At 44.4% G+C, this 20,410-nt stretch overlaps 1 protein-coding gene and 2 pseudogenes across 2 annotated transcripts in view; 2 read left to right on the top strand and 1 right to left on the bottom strand.

Moving 5' to 3' along the window:
• KREMEN1 (kringle containing transmembrane protein 1) overlaps window positions 1-20,410 on the top strand; it is a 67,343-nt gene that overhangs the window by 24,421 nt on the left and 22,512 nt on the right. For both annotated transcript variants that reach the window (XM_059408742.1, XM_059408743.1), the window contains exon 4: window positions 17,964-18,088. In XM_059408742.1, coding sequence (XP_059264725.1) covers window positions 17,964-18,088 — 125 coding nt within the window. The remainder of the gene's footprint in view (window positions 1-17,963; window positions 18,089-20,410) is intronic.
• On the top strand, window positions 5,179-6,218 carry LOC132023844 (heterogeneous nuclear ribonucleoprotein A3-like; annotated as a pseudogene).
• Window positions 18,485-18,564, bottom strand: LOC132024007 (U4 spliceosomal RNA; annotated as a pseudogene).

Raw genomic sequence — 20,410 nt, forward strand, 5'->3', positions numbered from 1 at the left:
AGTTGTGTTTATTATATGCAATGTTTATTATATGCAAGACACAGAGGCAGAAGGATACCCTGACCCTCAGGGAACATGCAGTGTGCTAGGGACTCTTAGGAAGACACTTGAAAACAAGGTAGAATATATGGTAGTTTTGAAGTACAGAAGCCCAAACGAGAATGGCCCTGGAAGCTGGTACTAATGTACTGTTTGTCTGATCTTTTCTTCTTTCTTTTTTTGAGAGAGAGGGGTGGGAGGGGCAGCGGGAGAGAAACTTAAGCCGGCTCCCACCTGACGCAGGGCTCGATCTAACCACCCTGAGATCATGACCTGAGCCAAAATCAAGAATTGGACATTTAACCGACAGCCACCCTAGGTGCCCCGTAATATCTTTTTAAATATGCCAAGGGAGCAGGTTTTCTCAGTTACTAGAGCTGAGGAAAAGGACAGCTCCTTCATAATAATTCTACCTGGGTTGTTTTTTACCATACTATTTCCCCTTACTCCTTATCATGTCACCACACTTGATCCGTCACCACACTTCCTCACACCTCAGCCCCGGAGGCTATGTATATAGAGTGATATGGAGGTTTGTGGGGGACCTGGGACCTCTCACTCATGCCCACCACAGCAGTCTGAATTCTGCTGCCTCATGGGGAAGGGGTGCTGCAGGCCCTACCTCTCACCTTCCAAAAGTTACAAATTTCCAAATAAGACCATTGCCTGGCAGTGAGGCCCTGGCTTCACTCTCCTTCCAACCCAAGTATGCCTTGATTCAGTCCCCAAATTGAAAAGACAGTAAAGACCAGCAGAATGGGCTTTTGCTCAGTCTGCTTAACCAAATTTTTAAAATGAAAAACATCTCATTTGGCTCTAGTTATGTAAAGAAGAAAGGGGCAGGGGGAGAGGAAAGCAGATTTTCCTCGGTCCATTTGTTCTACACAAAGATAGTCTTTTAGTACTAGCCTGTGTCATTCTCTCAGGAATGGCGAGGAGGGGATTTCAATCTGGCCGCTTTTATTTGGAAAGATAATCCTCAACTTGCATTTATAAAATATAATTTGGACCAATGGTAGCGGACTCATGTGGTCACTGAAACTAAGTTCCAGAAGAGAGAATTACGGAAAAATGATACAACCCATGTAGTACCCCCTCACTCCTAATATTTGCAGGATGTACCTCACTCTTCCAAAAAAGGAAAATTAAATATCATTTCCTTTTTCTATGGCCCTTTAGTAGTCTTCTCGAAATGTCTAAAGTTGGCCTTGAAATGGTCTGGGCAGGGAAGCATACAGAGGTTGGGAACGAGAGCTGGGGAGTACCTGATTTAGGGGGGTGCTGGGGAGGGAACAGTAAGTATCTGGCTTTGGTTCTTTAGAAAACCCTTCCATTCACCCTGTGGGCATCGGGGCTCCCCATCTAGTTGAGCCTCAGACTTTGAGAGTCTGGCAGAACATTGTGCTCCTTGAGTGTCTGATTAATGTAGTTGAGAAAAACTCCTGTGCTGGTTGAAGGAAGAGGCATTGGTAGTTGCCTAGTGGACTCGACGGAGATACAACCAGCCTATTTTAGGCCAGTTTTGCCCTATTTCTGGATGTGGAGTCATAATTTTCATGAATAATACTAACCCTCTGTGCGAAGCCCACTATTCATGATTAGCATTGAACTTGTCATACAGGAAAAGGCCTGTGACATGATCAGATTCCTGGAAAGTTCATATCTGAATATAACAGACCCAGCAGGAGCCGGGGGAGTGGATGTTTAGGGACAAAACAGAATATGGTTGAATGGCAGGCCATTGTGTGGCGACCGGAATCCCTGCCCAGCGGCATGTTTCGGACAGAGCTAAGACAAGCAGGGAGGCAGCAATGAAGTCTGATTCACACAGGGAAAAAGAGAAACTTGAACTGTGCTTTTGACCTGTGGAGCATGGATCAGAACATAACCATTATTTTTTTTTAATTAATTTTTTAAAAGATTTTATTTTTATTTTTTTCAGTGTTCCAAAATTCATTGTTTATGCACCACACCCAGTGCTCCATGCAATGCGTGCCGTCCTTAATACCCCCCACCAGACTCACCGTACCCCCAACCCAGAACATAACTGGTAAAAAGAGAACAACTCTGAGGTAATTGGATATGCTCTTCAAACCACATGGGCCAGTATGTTTCTTAGAAACCCCAAGTTTCTTTTTTTTTTCTTTTCTTTTTTTTAAGATTTTATTTATTTATTTGACAGACAGAGATCACAAGTAGGCAGAGAGGTAGGCAGAGAGAGAGAGAGAGAGAGAGGGAAGCAGGCTCCCTGTGGAGCAGAGAGCCCGATGTGGGGCTCGATCCCAGGACCCTGAGATCATGACCCGAGCCGAAGGCAGCGGCCCAACCCACTGAGCCACCCAGGTGCCCCTAGAAACCCCAAGTTTCTATTGTGGACAGAAGAAATACAGACCACTAAAAGCAAATTTCCTCAAAAAGTCCTCAAGGTTCCCATCCCTCCGGATCCCATCCTCTACAACTCAGTCCTGTTGGTTTGACTACTGAGGTAGAAACCATTTGGCTTAGTATCTGTTCTTTGCATATCTCTTTCTTGTTAAATAATCATCCTCTCCATTCTAATTCCCATTTATTTCATTGCTTGCAAAGGATGTGATGGGCCTCAGCATGGTTTTGATTTGTTCTGTTGTACCTAGATTCTTTTTAAAAATTTGGGACAGTTTTGGGGTGCCTGGGTGGCTCAGTGGGTTAAGCCTCTGCCTTAAGCCCAGGTCATGATCCCAGGGTCCTGGGATCGAGCCCCATATTGGGCTCTCTGCCTGCCTCTTTGCCTACTTGTGATTTCTCTCTCTGTCAAATAAATAAAATAAAATCTTTAAAAAAAAAAATTGGGGACAGTTTTGTAAAAGTTTAAGTAATCTAGTTGTGAGGTGGAGGGGAACCTGCAAGTGGCATTTAAAGGCAAATATTATTTCCTCCACATAGCCGACGTTGGCCTGAAAACCACGGGCATGAGAAATATACTTTATCATTGCTGAGAGCCATTCTTTGCTATAAAACATTCACCTGATTTCTACAAACTCAACTATACAAATTCATCTTTTTTTTTTTTTAAAGATTTTATTTATTTATTTGACAGAGATCACAAGTAGGCAGAGAGGCAGAGAGAGAGGAGGAAGCAGGCTCCCCGCTGAGCAGAGATCATGATGCAGGGCTCGATCCCAGGACCCTGGCAGGCGAGAATTCTACCACTGAACCACCCATGCAGGACCCTGGGATTAAGACCTGAGCCAAACGCAGAGGCTTTAAGCCACTGAGCCACTCAGGCGCCCCTAAAGATTTTGTTTTTTTAAAGATTCTTTTGTTTATTTGACAGAGAGAGATCACAAGTAGGCATAGGCAGGCGGGTGGGTGGGGGGAGTAGGCCCCCTGCTGAGCAGGGATCCCGATGTGGGGCTCGATCCCAGGACCCTGAGATCATGACCTGAGCTGAAGGCAGAGGCTTAACCCACTGAGCCACCCAGGCGCCCCCAAATACATCTTTGAAATAAGGAAATTGGAACACAGACTATTAGATTATATTAAGAAACCACTGTTAATTTTATTAGGTACAATAACGGCATGGTGGGGATATACAAATAATTGTTTAAGTCATTTGAAATTATAGATACATACTGAAATATTTGTGGTTGAAATTGATAATATGTCTGGAATTTATTTTAAAATGACCTCATCTCCCAAAGAGTGAATGGGTCAGATGAGTGAAATAGATGAAACTAGAATGGTTTTTTTAAAAAAAAGTAGATATTTTTTGATGCTGCATGACAATGGGCTCATTATTCCTTCCTGCTTTTTTGTATGTTTGAAAGTTTCCATTATAAAAAGTTAATTCTGTGATATCTTAAAATGGTATATTTTAAATATTTCAAAATAAATATATAAATACAACATTCGAAGTATCTGGGTTCAGATGTATAACACGATTAACCTAATTAACCTAAATTGAGATAATTTGCATATAGCTCACAGGTATCTGAGTTAGTTATTAAAGTTAGTGATAGGGACGCCTGAGTGGCTCAGTTGGTTGGACGACTGCCTTCGGCTCAGGTCATGATCCCGGAGTCCCGGGATCGAGTCCTGCATCGGGCTCCCAGCTGCATGGGGAGTCTGCTTCTCCCTCTGACCTTCTCCTCGCTCATGCTCTCTCTCACTGTCTCTCTCTCTCTCAAATAAATAAATAAAATCTTAAAATAAATAAGTAAAGTTAGTGATAAGGGACACCTGGGTGGTTCAGTCACTTAAGTGTCCAAATCTTGATTTCAGCTCAGGTCATGATCTCAGGGTTGTGAGATTGAGCTTTGAGCTGGGCATGGAGCCCACTTGAGATTCTCTCTTTCCCTCTTCCTCACCCTCTCCCTCTCTAAAAAAATAAATAAAAATAAAGTTAGTGGTTAAAATTTTAGTTATTAAACTTTATAAACTTCTAGTTATTTAAAGTTATTATTATTAAAGTTAAAGCTAGTTATAAAAGTTATTTAAAGTTAGTTATTAAAGTTGAGAATCACAAGGAGTTTATTACTCGCTGTGACAAGTGTCATTTTTTAAGCTCCAGTCATATGCCATACCTTGTACAGCACAGGGGAAACAAGGTGTGGTCTCTGGGGACCCCTTAGTCTAGAGCAAAAGACAGACAGACAGATAAGCATACACAAAATACTCTGTAATAAATGAGATGAGAAAAGGTTGGGAGCACTGAAGGAGGGGCACCTTCCCTGGCATGGTGGGAGGCAGGGGCTACTGGTTACTAAGGAGGGCTTCTGGAAGAGGTGGGATCTTGGCTACAGGGCTTCTCCAACTTTAAGTTTCCTCATGAAAATATAGTAGTAATACAGTCATGGGGATTTTATTAAAATGCAGATTCTGATTCAGTACGTCTAGGGCAGGCTAGAGACTCTGTAGTTCTAACCAGACCCTGGGATGTGGAGTTGTAGGATCACACTTGAAGCAGCCAGGTTCTAGATGTTAGGGTTGGGTAGAGTAGGGAGGGCATTGGGGTAGAAGGAATAAAGTGCATGCGCTCACACACTAGTAAATTCCCAGGCAAAATCAATGTTGCTGAGATAGAAATATAAGAAGGAAAGGCAACTCTTCCTCTTGGTCCCATATTGAAGTTGAGTTGGAAGAGGGGAGTCCTGTCATAGAATGGAGGTAAAACCGCTGCCCAGTCGCACCCAGCCCAACTCCAGCCACTGCCACCAGGGGAGGAGGGCCATGATCCAAAGGAACCAGAGCAGTTGAGAAAACTGTTTATTGGTGGTTTGAGCTTTGGAACTACAGATGATAGTTTAAGAGAACATTTTGAAAAGTGGGGTGCACTTACAGATTGTGTGGAGATGAGAGACCCCCCAAACAAAACATTCCAGGGGTTTTGGTTTTGTTATTTACTCTTGTGTTGAAGAGGTGGATACAGCAATATGTGCTTGACCACACAAGTTTGATGGGCATATAGTGGAACCAAAGAGAGCTGTTTCTAGAAAGGATTCTGTAAAGCCTGGTACCCATCTAACAGTGAAGAAAATTTTTGTTGGTGATATTAAAGGAGATACAGAAGAATATAATTTGAGAGACTACTTTGAAAAGTATGGCAAGATTGAAACCACAGAAGTTATGGAAGACGGAGTGGAAAAAAGAGAAGATTTGCTTTTGTAAGTTTTGATCATGATACAGTTATTAAAATTGTTCAGAAATATCACACTATTAATGGGCATAGTTGTGAAGTGAAAAAGGCCCTTTCTAAAGAAGAAATGCAGTCTGCTGACTCACAAAGAGGTCGTGGAGGAAACTTTGGAGGTGGTGGAAACTTTGGTGGAAGAGGAGGTTGTGGTAGTGGAGGTGGTGGCAGCAGAGGGAGTTACGGAGGAGGTGATGGTGGCAACTATGGTGGTGGTCCTGGTTATAGGAGTAGAGGAGGCTATGGGGGTGGTGGACCAGGATACGAAAACCAAGGAGGTAGATATGGAGGTGGTGGTAGAGGATATGGTGGTTACAAAGAAGGAGGAAATTTTGGAGCTAACTATGGTGATGGGAACTATAATGACTGTGGAAATTATAGTGGACGACAGCAATCCAATTATGGACCCATGAAGGGGGGCAGTTTTGGTGGAAGAAGCTCAGGCAGTCCCTATGGTGGTGGTTGTGGATCTGGTGGTGGAAGTGGTGGATATGGCAGCAGAAGGTTCTAAAACTTTTTCAGAAGAAAAGGGCTGCATTTCTTAGCAGGAAAGAGAGCGAGGAGTTGTCAGGAAAGTTGCAGGTTATTTTGAGACAGTCCGAAATGCATTAGAGGAACAGTAAAAATCTGCCACAGAAGGAACAAGGATCCGTAGTCAGAAAAGTTACTGCAGCTTAAAGAGGAAAGCCTTTTTGCTCAGGACTGCCATAGCCACAGTTTACAACACAGTGCAGCTACTGGTTAATGCAATGTAGTGTCAGTCGGATGTACATTCCTGCGGTCTTTTATCTATTGTAGCTTTGTCTGTCTTTTTCTTTTCATTACGTCAGGTATATTGCCCTTAAATTGTGGTAGTGGTACAGAATAAAAAATTAAGGAATTTCAACTTAAAAAAAAAAAAAAGGAAGGCAGGGCAAGAGATGAGGTCTGAGAAGAATGAGGTGGGGCCAGATAATGGACGACCGTCTTGTGAGTATGGAGCTTGGGCTTGACCTGGGAAGATGAGGTGGACGACAGCACCAACTGATGAGGCTGAAGAGTGTGGAGTGTCAGAAGATGTGTCTCCATGGCTCCTCAAGCTTCTGTGTTAGGGATTTGGGGTAAAGTGTTCCCCTCTTAATCCGTGAGAAGTTCTCCAGAGATTGCATCATTCGCACAGAGGAATCCTAAGGGGATGCCAGCCATGGCATCTCTGCAAAATGGGGCCTTTGGTGACTTCACTGGCTCAAGTTCCTTTTAATTAAATGACACCCTGGCCTTGTTAAAACAGATTTGTTGTTCCTTACAAATATGCTTCCAAGCGTGACCCCTAATAAGAGTTTTTAAAGCTATGTTCAGAGCTTGAGTAAAAAGCCAAGGGTGCTTTGGCAGGGGTGGTCAAGGCAGTCTCTGAATTACAGAAAATGTTTTGTCTCTGTTAGCAATTTTTGCATTTTAATGTCATCACTGATGTTTAGTGTGTTTCAGCTTTTATTTCAACTATTATTGAGTACCGACTGTGTATAAGACACTTCTATTCATTCACATTACCTCATTTAACCTTTAACCTTTCCAGCAGCTTCACTTCCAGTGAAGTGGGCGGTGTGTCCACTCCCCACCCCCCATTGTTTAGATGAGACAATGAGCCTAGAGTAGTGAGGTGACCTGATGAGGATTATACCCTGAGCCAAATCGGATTTGAATCTAGGGCTCCTCGTGGCAAGACCAGTGCCCTTTCCTTCCAGTTCTTGAGAACAGCTCCATTTCCTTTATTTCCTTGAAAACAGGGGCCCTGGGATGGATCCAGGCTACTATTGAGGTCATTCTTGAGAATTTTCTTGGTGGATTGTTTGGGAATTAGAGTTTGAAATTCTGAAAGTATGCTGAATTATGAAGAGTGCCTTCTTGACATTGTGGAAACCAAAGGATTAAGTCAGTGGCGACAGAGGGTCTGCAGTTCAAGCTCTTAGCTCTAAGTCATTTTCTTGTCTTCTTTGAGTTTGGGAAATCCCAAGCCCCAGGAGGACAGCAGGCTGCGATGGTATCCAGGAAGCATTCGCCTCACAGCAGAATCGCTCTGTAGGATGTTGGGCCGTCTCCGAGGGTGTTCCCTGCCCAGCTGTTCTCAGCTGGGAAGGGGCTCCCCAGCCTTGGACCCTTGGCATGAAACACTATATCAGCAGCCATGTCCAGGCCTGGGGTGGGGGTGGTTTCTCTCAAAACCGAATGTTCACTGCATGGTTTGAACTTCACCTCAAAAAGAGCACATCTGGGCACCTGGGTGGCTCAGCCGTTAAGTGTCTGTACGCCTTCAGCTCAGTATCCTGGGATTGAGCCCCGCATCCTGGCTCCCTGCTCAGCAGGGAGCCTGCTTCTTCCTCTCCAGCTTCCCCATGCTGCGTTCCTCTCGCACTCTCTCTGTCATAAATAAATAAAATCTTAAAAAAAAGACACATCTGGGAGCATCATTCATACTTCACAGCTAAAAGGAAACCTGAAACTTCAGGTGACAGCCAAAGCAATATTGAAATGAACAGTAATAATATAAATGATGCAGACTCATTTTTTGCACCTCCTCCCTCTGGCCATTATAGTTACTTTACGTTTTTGTTGCATCGAGCCCTTTTAGATTAGCATTAAATTAGCCTATGTCAGAATCCTGCTTCGTACTGTTCATATTGCTTCATGTGAGTAGTTGTGTTTTCCCAGCCAGACTAAGCCGTTCAAAGACAGGAGCAGGGGTAGCTCTGGAATTTCTGTGAAGGAGAGGCTTAAGGTGGAACGGGGGACTCCTCTGGAAGCTGGATTTGCCAAGCACATGCTCTCTTTTTACATGGGTGGTATGTTGATTTGTGGAGGGTGCTGATGGAATCTAGGGGGACTTCCCATCCCCCCAAGCCATATATTGTGACAGTCTCCCCCAACACCTAGCACAGGGCAGGCCATAACGGTGCTCATTAAATATTCCTGATAATGTGTTATCATATCTCTTCCAGTAAGAAAGACAACACAAATTAGTGGAAAGAATGTAGATGTCAGAGTCACATGGCCTTAGGTTTGAATCTTAATCGTTTAGTGGCTTTCGGCAAAATGACTCTGCTCTGAGCCTTGGTCTTCTCATTTGTGCCTTCTAGGGTTCTTTTGAAGATCCAGTGCATAAAGTACACACAACCCATGTGGTGGGCATGGAAGTTCTAGCAGGTGCTATGGTGGCCTCTGCTTTCCCCAGGGAATGGACTGCTGTTGGCATGTTCCCGCCATACAATTCCTAAATAGGTTATTCCTAACCTGTGTGTTATTTCTGCCCATTCCTTCTTTATCTGACTAGCCACGGGGCTCAGTGGTGTGCCTCAGCTGTTGTAGGGGCCTCTCCCCTGGGGCCTGGTGTGGCGCTGCAGTCAGAGAACACAAGAGGCCCTGCGTTCGTTCTCACAGCGCAGTTTTATGGTCTCAGATCTGGCGGATACTCGATTGTTCTTGGTTTTTGGCAGTAGGTATTATATAATTTTCCATGAGGGAAAAAAAATGACTTTCTGAACCAAATGGCCATTTTCCTCAATGACAGATATATACTGTATTTCCAAAGTGTTCTGAAGCACGGTTGGGCAAGTCATACTACTAACTTAAAAATGGAAAATCATTCAGGTCAACCTGGTTGAGTTTACCGAACACCTTTACAGTAGCGCTTGCATGGAGGAATATACATAAACATAAGAGAGAGTCCCTACCGTCAATCTTAAAATGTAATTAGGAATCGGAGTTATAAACATGGGAGGAAATTGGAGACCAGCCCACCAGGTATATAAATATGATTGAATTAGGAGGTGGAGAGCCGTGAGTTTCTGCAGATGAGAGAGCTCTCGGTGCAGTTGTGGAGGTTGGAGTCATTATAGAGAGAGGTAGATGGGGCTGGATGGATCAGAGCATAGCAGGTCAGGTAACAGCCTGACAGGGACTTGGACGAAGGGCCTGGGGTTGTGTGCGTGGGCTGGGGACCACATTGCCAAGTAGAGGAGTGGACAAGGAGGGACCAGATGAGGCCTTGAAACATCGAAAGCCAGAGTTGGCCAGAAAGTCCTAGTTTAGGAAGATGAGCCCAGGGCCCACTTACAGAATGGGTCCGAGGAAGGAAGTCCAGGAGGAAAGGATTGGTGCAGATTTCTAAATCCAGTGGATCAGGGTCTGAGCTGTGATGGCAGCAGTGAGATAAGACAGGAAGGGTTAAATCCGAGATACCTTTAGGAAGAAGACAGAACTTGATGACAAGTAGAATATATAGGGATGAAACAGCAAGAAGAGTCAAAGACAACTCTGCAGTTCCTTGCCTGGGATATTCGTGGTGTCCCCGAAAAACAAAAGTTCAAGTCAATAAACTGAGCTCTTTTTCCTAGAGACCTCGCTGTATCATTCCTCCTGAACTTGGACTGACCTTTTGTCGAGTAAGGTGTTTCAGTTCTCTGTTGCTGTATAACAAGCCGCCCCAAACCCTTGTGGCCTAAGGCAACAACGGCTTACCATTTCTCCTACTCCTGTGGGTTGGCTGAGGTTCAGCTCGATGGTTCTTCTGCTGCTCTCATCAGGGCTCAGTCAGGTGGCTGCATTCCCCTGGGGGCTCTGCTGGGGCTAGGACATCCAACACGGCTTCAGGCCTCTACTTGGGTAACTGCTCTTTCTAACAGTGTACTCAGGCCACTCACATAGTGGCTGGCTGGCTTCCAAGAGAGAGGAAGCAGAAGCTGCCAGTCCTCTGAAGGCATGAACTCAGAAGTCTACCACGTTCTGTTGATCAAAGCAAGTCACAAGGCCAGCCCAGATTCAAGGGCAAAGGAAATTGATGCCAACTCTTTTTTTTTTTTTTTAAAGATTTTATTTATTTATTTGACAGAGAGAGATCACAAGTAGGCAGAGAGGCAGGCAGAGAGAGAGAGAGGAGGAAGCAGACTCCCTGCTGAGCAGAGAGCCCGATGCGGGACTTGATCCCAGGACCCTGAGATCATGACCTGAACCGAAGGCAGCGGCTTAACCCACTGAGCCACCCAGGCACCCTGATGCCAACTCTTAAAGTAGGTGGTGGCCTCCTCCACATGTATGGGGAGGGGCAAGATTATTAGAGCCTCCTTTGGAGACTAACACATTAAATCACCAGAAATTAAATTTCAGAGAAGGAACTCCCACCAAAAGAAAACTACCACTGTGATACATCAGGGCCATATGGGGGTCAGGATCCTTAGGATCTCTTACTACCTTCCCCTAAAGGTAAAATTTCACAGGGGAAGAAAAGTCTGTGTTCACTTTTTTATATGGACGAGCTCATAGGGGATTCAGACATGAGTAGTGCTGCTCGTAGAATCAGTGCGACTGACAAAGGAAAGCTGATGTTTAGAAATAAAGTTAAAGAAGTATGGTGGGTCCATATTGGGATAGGACTTGGACCAAGATGGCAGCTGCCAATCCGGAATGGAAGTTGTAAGTGGCTAGGACGGAGGGCAATGTGCTTGTGGTCACAGCTCGTGGCTGAGAGAATATATGAGTCTACACTTAACCATTGATTCTCTGAAGGACATATTTGAAATGATTGGTCCTCTGGTAGGACACCAATGGCATCATCTCAGGTGAACTCCATTCTTGCTCCCATGGAGGGAAGAAATCAGCTACTGAGACACCAGCTTGAGGTTCCAGGGGCAAAAGATGGTCTCCACACAAGGTTAAATGACTTAAAACAAGCAGAGTCACTGCATTTCATTTTTTCATGTCTGAAGAAGCAGATTTTACTTATAAGACAAAGTAAAAGGAGGGATGCCTGGGTGGCTCAGTTGGTTGAGCTGCTGCCTTTGGCTCAGGTCATGATCCCAGGGTCCTGGGATCGAGTCCCGCATCGGGCTCCTTGCTCGGCAGGGAGCCTGCTTCTCTCGCTGCCTCTGCCTGCCTCTCTACCTGCTTGTGTGTACCCTCTCTCTCTGTCTCTGGCAAATAAATAAAATCTTAAAAAAAAAAAAAAAAAGACAAAGTAAAAGGAGTCCTACAGAGCCAGGGAAGTTTTCCAAAATGCAAGATAAGAACTTTGCTTCTAGTTTCTTAAACAGATATCCCAGATCTGGTCAGAGCACTGGAACAGAAAACATAGTAACAGTCAGGACTTCTTAAATAAATTGCCATCTGAAGATTTGTATTCAAATTGAGCTTTTGCCATAATGGGCATGCTTTCTATCTTTGTCAGGAGTTGTCTGATTGCCAGGAATGGAATTCACTCAAATTAACTTGAATGAAAAGAATTTATTGGAAGAGCATTAGGACTGTATTGCAGAACATCCCGTTCCTGTGTCCCAAGAACCTGGGAAGAAAGTACCTACTCTTGCCATCTCTCTCTGGGGCCACATGGTCTCCCACCTCTGCCTCTGTCTCAGGATGGCATCCATTCTTCTTCCTCTTTATGGAGCAGAAGAATAAGCTCACTTCTCAATTCAGGTGGCCCAAATATGGCTGGTTGCCTTAACCCCCACTTGACAAGACCCCTGTAAGTCCAGCACTCACAATTCATTAACTGAAGTCCCAGTTCAGCTTTCTGGGAGAGAGAATCTCATGGGCCTCACAGAAGTCAGTCAGAGGATGGAATCCTTTGGCCTGTTCCCAACCAGCAGTTGATGCTCTAAGAGGATGATGGCCCTTAGAAAAGGGTTGTTGGCCATGGGGGCTCCCATGGAGGTGTACACAGCACCTTCACAATGAACCACAGTTTAGTCCAAATGTAAAGGTGGCTAGTCAGCTGCCTGGATGCTTCCCAGCTGTTCCTTATGATGCAAAAGAACAGTAGTGTGCTGATTAATCTGAATAGAGGACCATCTCCCCTCAGCCACCTCTGAAACTTTTATCTCTGGCAAGACCTCTGAACATCTGAAGAGAATGTTGCTGATTACTGTCACTCGTCTTAAAGCACCAACTATGATAAGCAAGGGGTCTGCTTGTATTTTAAGAGGATTTTTAAAGAATTGAAAGTGATGAAGCCTCTTTGGTAAAAGGAAAAATGCATGACCAAGCCACAGGACTTTAAAGTGGTCTTGAAAGTAAAAAGGAATTTGAGAACAAATATCCTTTTTCAAATTGACTCTTCCTCCCCACTTCTGGGAAGAGCAAAGGGTGGGACACGGTCTGGAAATGCACTCAGTTGGCCAGTAACGCTTTTGAAGACTGCATGACGTGTCTTCTCCGGCGAGACTTTGAGCCACACTTTCCAGCGCGAGTCAGAGGGCAGTGGCACCCCTCAGAGGCTGGCCACTGTCTGAGGGGCTGGCCTCATGGCACACCGAGTGTGGAGGGGCTGATGTGTTTGAGAAGTCAGTCTTTAATCTGACTTCCATTCAGTTCACCAGACCGGCCCCATGAGCAAAAGGAACAAAACCACAGAGTGAGTCTCTACCACCCCAGAGCTTGCTTGTGCCCTCTGGTTCCATCTTCTCTGCCCCCATGGAAGGCCCACAACGGCACCAGTCCATGATTTCTTCTCTGTCACATAGAATAACCCCGTCCATACCACCTCCCTCAGAGGGCTTTGATTTCCACGTGAGATGCTTATGGGAAAGTGTACTGTGTGCTCACCAGCTGTAAGAGATCGATGTTTTCATATCTGGAATGAAACCCAGTTTGTTGAGGTGGCTGCCTTTGATTTTGCCTTTTAACTCAATGCTATTTTAGTTTTCTGTTACTGAGCAAGTGGTTTCTGTTTGTGTGGTGAACGATGAAAGCCCTATTTATATATACACTTGGCCCTTCAACAACACAGGGGTTAGGAGCACTGACCCCCTGCCCAGTCAGACATCCGCACATAACTGTTGACTCCCCAAGAACTTAACTAATAAGAGGCTGGTGTCAACCAGAAGCCTTACTGATCACATGAGCGGTCAGTTAACTCAGATTTTGTACGTTATGTGTATTATATACTGTATTCTTACAATAGAGTAAGCTAGAAAAAAGACAGTGTTATTATGAAAATCGTAAGGAAGAGGAAATACATGCACAGTCCTATCCTGTAAAAAATCCACGCATAAATAGACACGTGTGTTTCAAACCCGTGTTGTTCAAGGATCAACTGTAATGACAATGAACACTGTTTATTTGGCACATGTTATCCTTCCAGGCCTCGTGGTCTTTACTTTATTTACATTATCTCATTTCAATGCTCCAAAGAACGCTTTGGGGCCCTGTCGATCCTCGTTCCACTGTTGATGAAGCCGGGGCCAGAACTCACGCTATGGTCTGTCGGACTCGGGAGCCACACATTCAGGGCTGCTGTAGGGCGCTCACTGCTCTTGAGCCGATGGCAGTAGTGCCAGCGCCCGTCCGTGGAGCACTGTGTCCTGGGGTGGGAGCGTGCAAAACAACTCTTGAGCTGTGGCGTGATGGCCGGAAAGTGGGGAGCCTAGATCTCCCCCTTTAGAAACTGTTTCTGTTTTTCACACAACTCTAATAAGCATGGCAGTGTTGTTGTAAGCCCAAGCAGCAGCACATAAAGACAAAGGTACACACACAGACAGGAGCACAAAGTAGAGGTTCCCTGAGATTCCTTCCAGTTCCAATGTTCTGAATGGTCAGCAGCCTCGGCGGTAACCAAGGGCACAGACTTGACTATTTTTTTTTCTTTTTCTTTTTTTTTTTTTTTTAAAGATTTTATTTATTTATTTGACAGAGAGAGATCACAAGTAGGCAGAGAGGCAGGCAGAGAGAGGGAGAGGAGGAAGCAGGCTCCCTGCCGAGCAGAGAGCCTGATGCGGGACTCGATCCCAGGACCCTGAGATCATGACCTGAGCCGAAGGCAGCGGCTTAACCCACTGAGCCACCCAGGCGCCCCCAGACTTGACTATTGAAGCCAGACATGAGCACGTAAAAAAAGCACACCAGCCTGGGTAAAGGACATTTGACAACCTCAAGCCACCAAGAGAAACGTAAAGTAGGTTAGACTGAGGGGTGTCTGGGTGGCTCAGTCAGTTAAGTGGTGGCCTTCAGCTCAGGTCATGATCCCGGGTCCTGGGATCGAGCCCCATATCAGGCTGCCTGCTCAGCGGGGAGTCTGTTTCTCCCTCCCTCTCTCCCAAATAAATAAATAAATAAAATCTTTTTAAAAAATTAAAAAATAAAATGGGTTAAACTGAGTTAAGTTTAAACAACAAAAAAAAGAAATAGCTAATATGTTTTAGAAAGGTTCTGTCCTAAATGATGAGGATAAAACTTTAAGTTTTCAAATTAACCTTTCTGGAAAACTCAGTTATCCTGAGGGGTAATTCGAAGAGTCAGAGAGGACAGTATGCAGGCAGGATTCAGACCCTGCGCTCACTAACTTTAAGTGGGTGTTGTCACGCAGGTCAGCTCTGCCTTTTACTTCCCCCCTGGCTCTGTTCCTTCACTGCTACTGAAGAATTACCTTCACCCACTTACTCTGTGATTCCAGCAGGTGGTGTAGAACAGGCCCGGGCATCTGGGATTCAGTTTTAAGGCACCGGCTCTGTGATTGGGACCGTACCAGGCCCTGGGAATTCAACAGTGTGTGGAAGATACAGTCTTACCCTTAAGTCATACATGGTTTGTTGGGGAGAGAGACACATGCGCAGGTGTTTAGGATTGAGACTGCTACAGGCCCACAACAGGGACATACGACCTTATTTGGGGGGCGGGGTGCTTCCCCAGGGGAAATAGTGCTTAAGCAACAATGTTAAGCAGAGAGAGTATTCCAAGCAAAGAAAAGAGTATGCACAGAAGTTGGGAGAGCAATGTGTCATGGGGAAACTCGCAAATACACTATCACTTAATTTGGCTTTCATCTAGAACATGAGCTGAGCTATAGAGAGAGAGGTCATGCTGAAGGGGAGGGGAAGTGGAGCGAGCAGCACAGATCGGGCAGGGCCTTGTATACCATGTGAGAGAGCTGGGACTTACTTCATCCTGAGGGACTTGGAAGGTTGCAAGCAGGACCCTTGCCTATCCCTCCAGCTCCTACTACTTTCCCCTCTCTCTGTCGTTGGTTATCCTCACTTCTTTTTGTTCCTGCAGAGGCCAACCTCATTTTAGCCTTAGGCCTTTGCCCTTCCTTCTGCCTGGAACAGTAAAGATTATTCTGGTTGCAGTGTACTAACTAGATTAGTGTAGCGTGCTCCTGGAAATAGGGAGATGGACTAGCAGGCCAGGGCAGTAGTCTCAGTGGGAAGGGACATGGCAGTGTAGAGACAGAGACACAGACAAACATCTGCAGTATCTTGGGAGGTAGACTCGATGGTGTCTGGCAAGCAACTGACTCAGGCCAGACAGGCACGATACCTCAGGCCATTGATATCAGATGGATGGTGCTGCAGCGTCGAGACCTACCCCACTACCCCACTGGAACATGAGCTGCCTGGATTTGCTCACCAAATTGTGAATAACGCTTCTAAGTTCCAGCTGCATTAGTACAACCCATAACCTTGTTGATATCTAATCTTAACATTTATGATTATGTGCCTTGGGCATTCTGTAAACTAATCCACAATAACATGCTTACTTCTGATCATAATAGGATAAATGAGACAAAACTCAGAGTAAATGACCAGGGTGATGATGATTGAGTAGTTCTCATTAAGAACCATTGAATGCATGGTTCGGGTTTCCGTGCGTAAGGTCCCTTTAACAAACTCGGCTTGTGGGATGTGCCCCTGACTAGAGATGCTTAACTCACTGCATTTGTTTAAACTCTAAAACCCAGCCATTCCCAAGCCAGGCTCCCACTGAACACCAGCCTCCTACTGCCTAGAGTTTTTCTGTTTACATTCGCCACTATAGAGATCTGGTTTGTTTCCAAAAGATGCATTTTAACATTTGTGTGGTGAGCCACATTTGTTATATTTGAACCATGTGTGACGCAAGGGAGAAGGGTAACCACTTGGCTGGAGGGGGAAGGGTGACTCTTTGAGTTAGCAGTGGTACTTCCTGCTGATTTAACAGGAACTGGTTAGATGTTAGATGGTGGCAGCAATTACACACAGAGACACACATATATTTTTACCTGCCAACAGGCTAATGTGGATGTAAAGTTTGTTAAATTGGACCATGCTGTTTTCTAGTCTTCTTTTTTAAAATTTTGTTTTTAAGTAATCACTACACCCAGGGTGGGGCTCGAACTCCCAACCCTGAGATCAAGAGTCACACATTCAACTGACTGAGCCAGCCAGGCACCCCTGTTTTGTTTTGTTTTGTTTAAGATTTTATTCACTTACTTGAGAGAGAGAAAGAGAGAGAGACCACAAGCTGGGGGAGAGACAGATGGAGAGAGAGAAGCAGACTCCCCACTGAGCAGGGAGCCTAAAGCCAGGCTGAATCCCAGAACCCTGGGATCACGACCCAAGCAGACGCTTAACCCACCTGAGCCACCTGGTGCCCCTCTGTTTTCTAGTCTTAAACACAAAGGAGAAATGCTTTCTGGGGGTCTGTATGGCTCATTTGGAATTGAATAATGTATAATTCTTAGCTGACCTAGAAGTGCTTCTAGGAAAAGCCTCATTCATGTCTTATTAATAATATCTTCAGTTACATAAACTGTGAGGAGCCAAGCAGATAAAGTAGGGGAAAGGGCTTCATCTGATAGTGAAGTGATTCATAAATTAATAACAGAAATGGAAAACTAAGGTCCAGAGAGGTTGATTTGTCCATGGCCAACAATCAGCTCATTCCTTCATTCAACATGTATGTAGTATGTAATATGTAGATGTAGTAATTCTCCATTACTATACCACAAATGACCCTAGAACTTGGTTACTTAAAATGACACTTACTATCTTATTACATCTACATCTCCCTCTCCCTTCGCCCCTCCCACCACTCACACACTCTCTCCCCCCCCTTTTCCCTAAAATAAATAAATAAGTCTTAAAAACAATAACAACTAGTGGGGGGGATGCACAGGCATGGGATGAAAGGCTTCCTAGGGCTTTTCCTGCCCTCCAGCAACTCTGAAACATAATTTATATATTGCAGCTTCTCTATTTTGAGGAAATTATTCCTAGTTCTCTTTAATGCTCAATTCTATTAATACCGAACAGATTAGTTAAAGGTGGACCTTGGGCCACACATACTCTTCAGAAGAAAACAGAAATATGGCATTGGCCAGAGGACTTCCATTTTTAAAGCTTGTTGCTTGTTATTGATGTATACCTTAAGAGTAGAAATATTAGCTGAGATGAAAGTACCTGGCACAAATCACTGTTTCGTCTTGGTGTTTCACAGCCAGATGTTGTGAAATTCTTTTTTCTTTTTCCTCCAGTGCCTGGAAACCTTGGCTGCTACAAGGATCATGGAAACCCACCTCCTCTAACCGGTGCCAGTAAAACGTCAAACAAACTTACCATACAAACCTGCATCAGTTTTTGTCGGAGTCAGAGGTTCAAGGTAATGATTCTATGGCTCTATCTATATCTATAGAAAATCATGAAGATGTAAATGCAATCTGCCGAGATAACTTAAAAATATATATCCTTTTTTTAAATCTGTCAAACCATGGAACTGTTTTTCTGCCAAGGAGGAACTGGAAGAAGAGCAGGGCTTGGCATTCAGGATGGGGAGAGAAAAGAGGAAAATCCCCCAATATCTGTATCCCTATTTGACCTCTGACAGAATTATGTATTTCCTTGTACCCTTGAGCGTTATGAGCAGGGACATCTCTGGCTTCCCAGGGGATCTGGGAGTAGGCCAAGTCAGTGGTTATTTCCTTACTACATTAGGGGCCCTAGCCTGGACAAAATACTTTCTTTTCTTGCTTTCCTTTCCTCCATTTGCAATTTACTCCTTGATTATTAAGGTTCAATTAGCAATAATCGCGCCTCGGATAAACCTCATTGGCTACGATACTGCCACTGCGCAAAGCTTGATTATTAAGGTTCAATAATCCTATTGTTTGCTCTATCCTTCCTTCCCTCCTTCCTTTTTCCTTCCTTTTTTTTTTGTCCTTCCTTGATGATTCAGTGAAAAAGCCATTAATCAGCCCCAAGCAAGGAGAATAGCCTGCAAGGTCAGGGGCTTTGTGAGGCTGGTGGCCCAACCTGATGGACTGATTGGTTGCTTGCAGAGCATATAAGTAAATATACTGAGGATAATGGGAGCCAGATTTCTCACTGTTGGAGAAGTGAAGCCTATAGTATCAGGCAGGGATTGAAGTTATTAGTATAGTATATGGTTTTGATATATAGAGAGACAGATACGGAAATACATATAAACATGTTTGTAGGTCCGTGTGTGTGTTTGTATATACATATATATTTCTTATCTCTGTCCACTGAGAGTACCTGGGAACAGTGACACAGTGGTTCCACAGAGTACACTTAGTGCTCAGATCTTGGTTTCTAGGTATTGTTCTTTTTTTACTTTTTTTTTTTTAAGATTGTATTTGTTTGACAGAGAGAGACAGTGAGAGAGAGAGCACAAGCAAGGGGAGGGGCAGAGGGAGAGGGAGAAGCAGGCTCCCTGCTCAGCGAGGGAGGGAACCTGACGCTGGACTCGATCCCAGGACCCTGGGATCATGACCTGAGCTGAAGGCAGATGCCTAACTGACTGAGCCCCCCCAGGCACCCCTAGATATTGTTCTTCATTATATAAGAATTAGGGCTCCGTCCTAAGAAAGTGCAAGAAGAGCGCCTGAAGCATGTTGTACAATAAAGTAAGGAATGGTGAGGGCTGCCAAAAGGACACAGGAACCAACTGGAAGGGTCTCCACTGTCCAACTCTAACATAATTTGAGCTTTAAAACAAAAAATGGTAGCAATAGGGGCACGTGGGTGGCTCAGATGGCTAAGCGTCCCCCTTTGGCTCAGGTCATGGTCCCAGGGTCCTGGGTCCATGGTCCCATGGTCCCAGGCTCCATCTCAGGAGATGGAGCTCAAAAGGGAGCCTTCCTCTTCCTTCCCCTCTACCCCTCCCCACTGCTCATATACGCACCTGCGTAGGATTCCATCTATCTCCTTCTGTCCCTCTCCCCCTCTAAAATAAATAAAATAAATCTTTAAAAAGAAAGAGCAACTATCAAAAAATCTAAAGCTAATGTCATATTTATTCAATAGTGGAAAGTTCAGTTCTTTCTGCTTAAAATTAGGCACAAACAATGATGCCCAATCTCACCTCTTCTATTCAGCACTGTACTTGAGATCCTCGCTAATGAAATAAAGCAAGAAAAAGAAAGCCATGTAGGTTGGAAAGGAGAAAATTTTTTTCTTAATTTATGGACAACATGGTCAGGTATGTAGACAATTCTACATAAAAGCTATTAAAAAATAATAAGTAAATTTATCAGGGTTACATGTTATAAGGTCATATACAAAATCAGTTGCATTTCTACATACTAGCAGTGAACAATTGGAAAATAAAATTTTAAAATTCCATTTACAGCAGCATAAATAATCTCAGAATTAACAAAGGATATCCCATATTTGGGACCTATATCCCAAATAATGTATAACATCGCAAGAGAAAATTAAGATCTAAATAAGTAGAAATACAGACATTGTGGGGTGCCTGGGTGGCTCAGTCAGTTAAGTGTCCAGCTCTTGATTTTGGTTCAGGTCATGATCTTGGGGTCGTCTGGCTCCTCACTCACCAGGGAGTCTACTGGAGATTTTCTCTCTCTCTCTCTCTGTCCCTCCCCACCACTCACTCTCTCTCTCTTTCGCTCTCAAATAAATAAATCTTTTTTTAAAATGCAGACATTGTTCATGGATTGGA

Source organism: Mustela nigripes, chromosome 8 (assembly GCF_022355385.1).
Source record: "Mustela nigripes isolate SB6536 chromosome 8, MUSNIG.SB6536, whole genome shotgun sequence".
Classification (NCBI taxonomy): Eukaryota; Metazoa; Chordata; class Mammalia; order Carnivora; family Mustelidae; genus Mustela; species Mustela nigripes.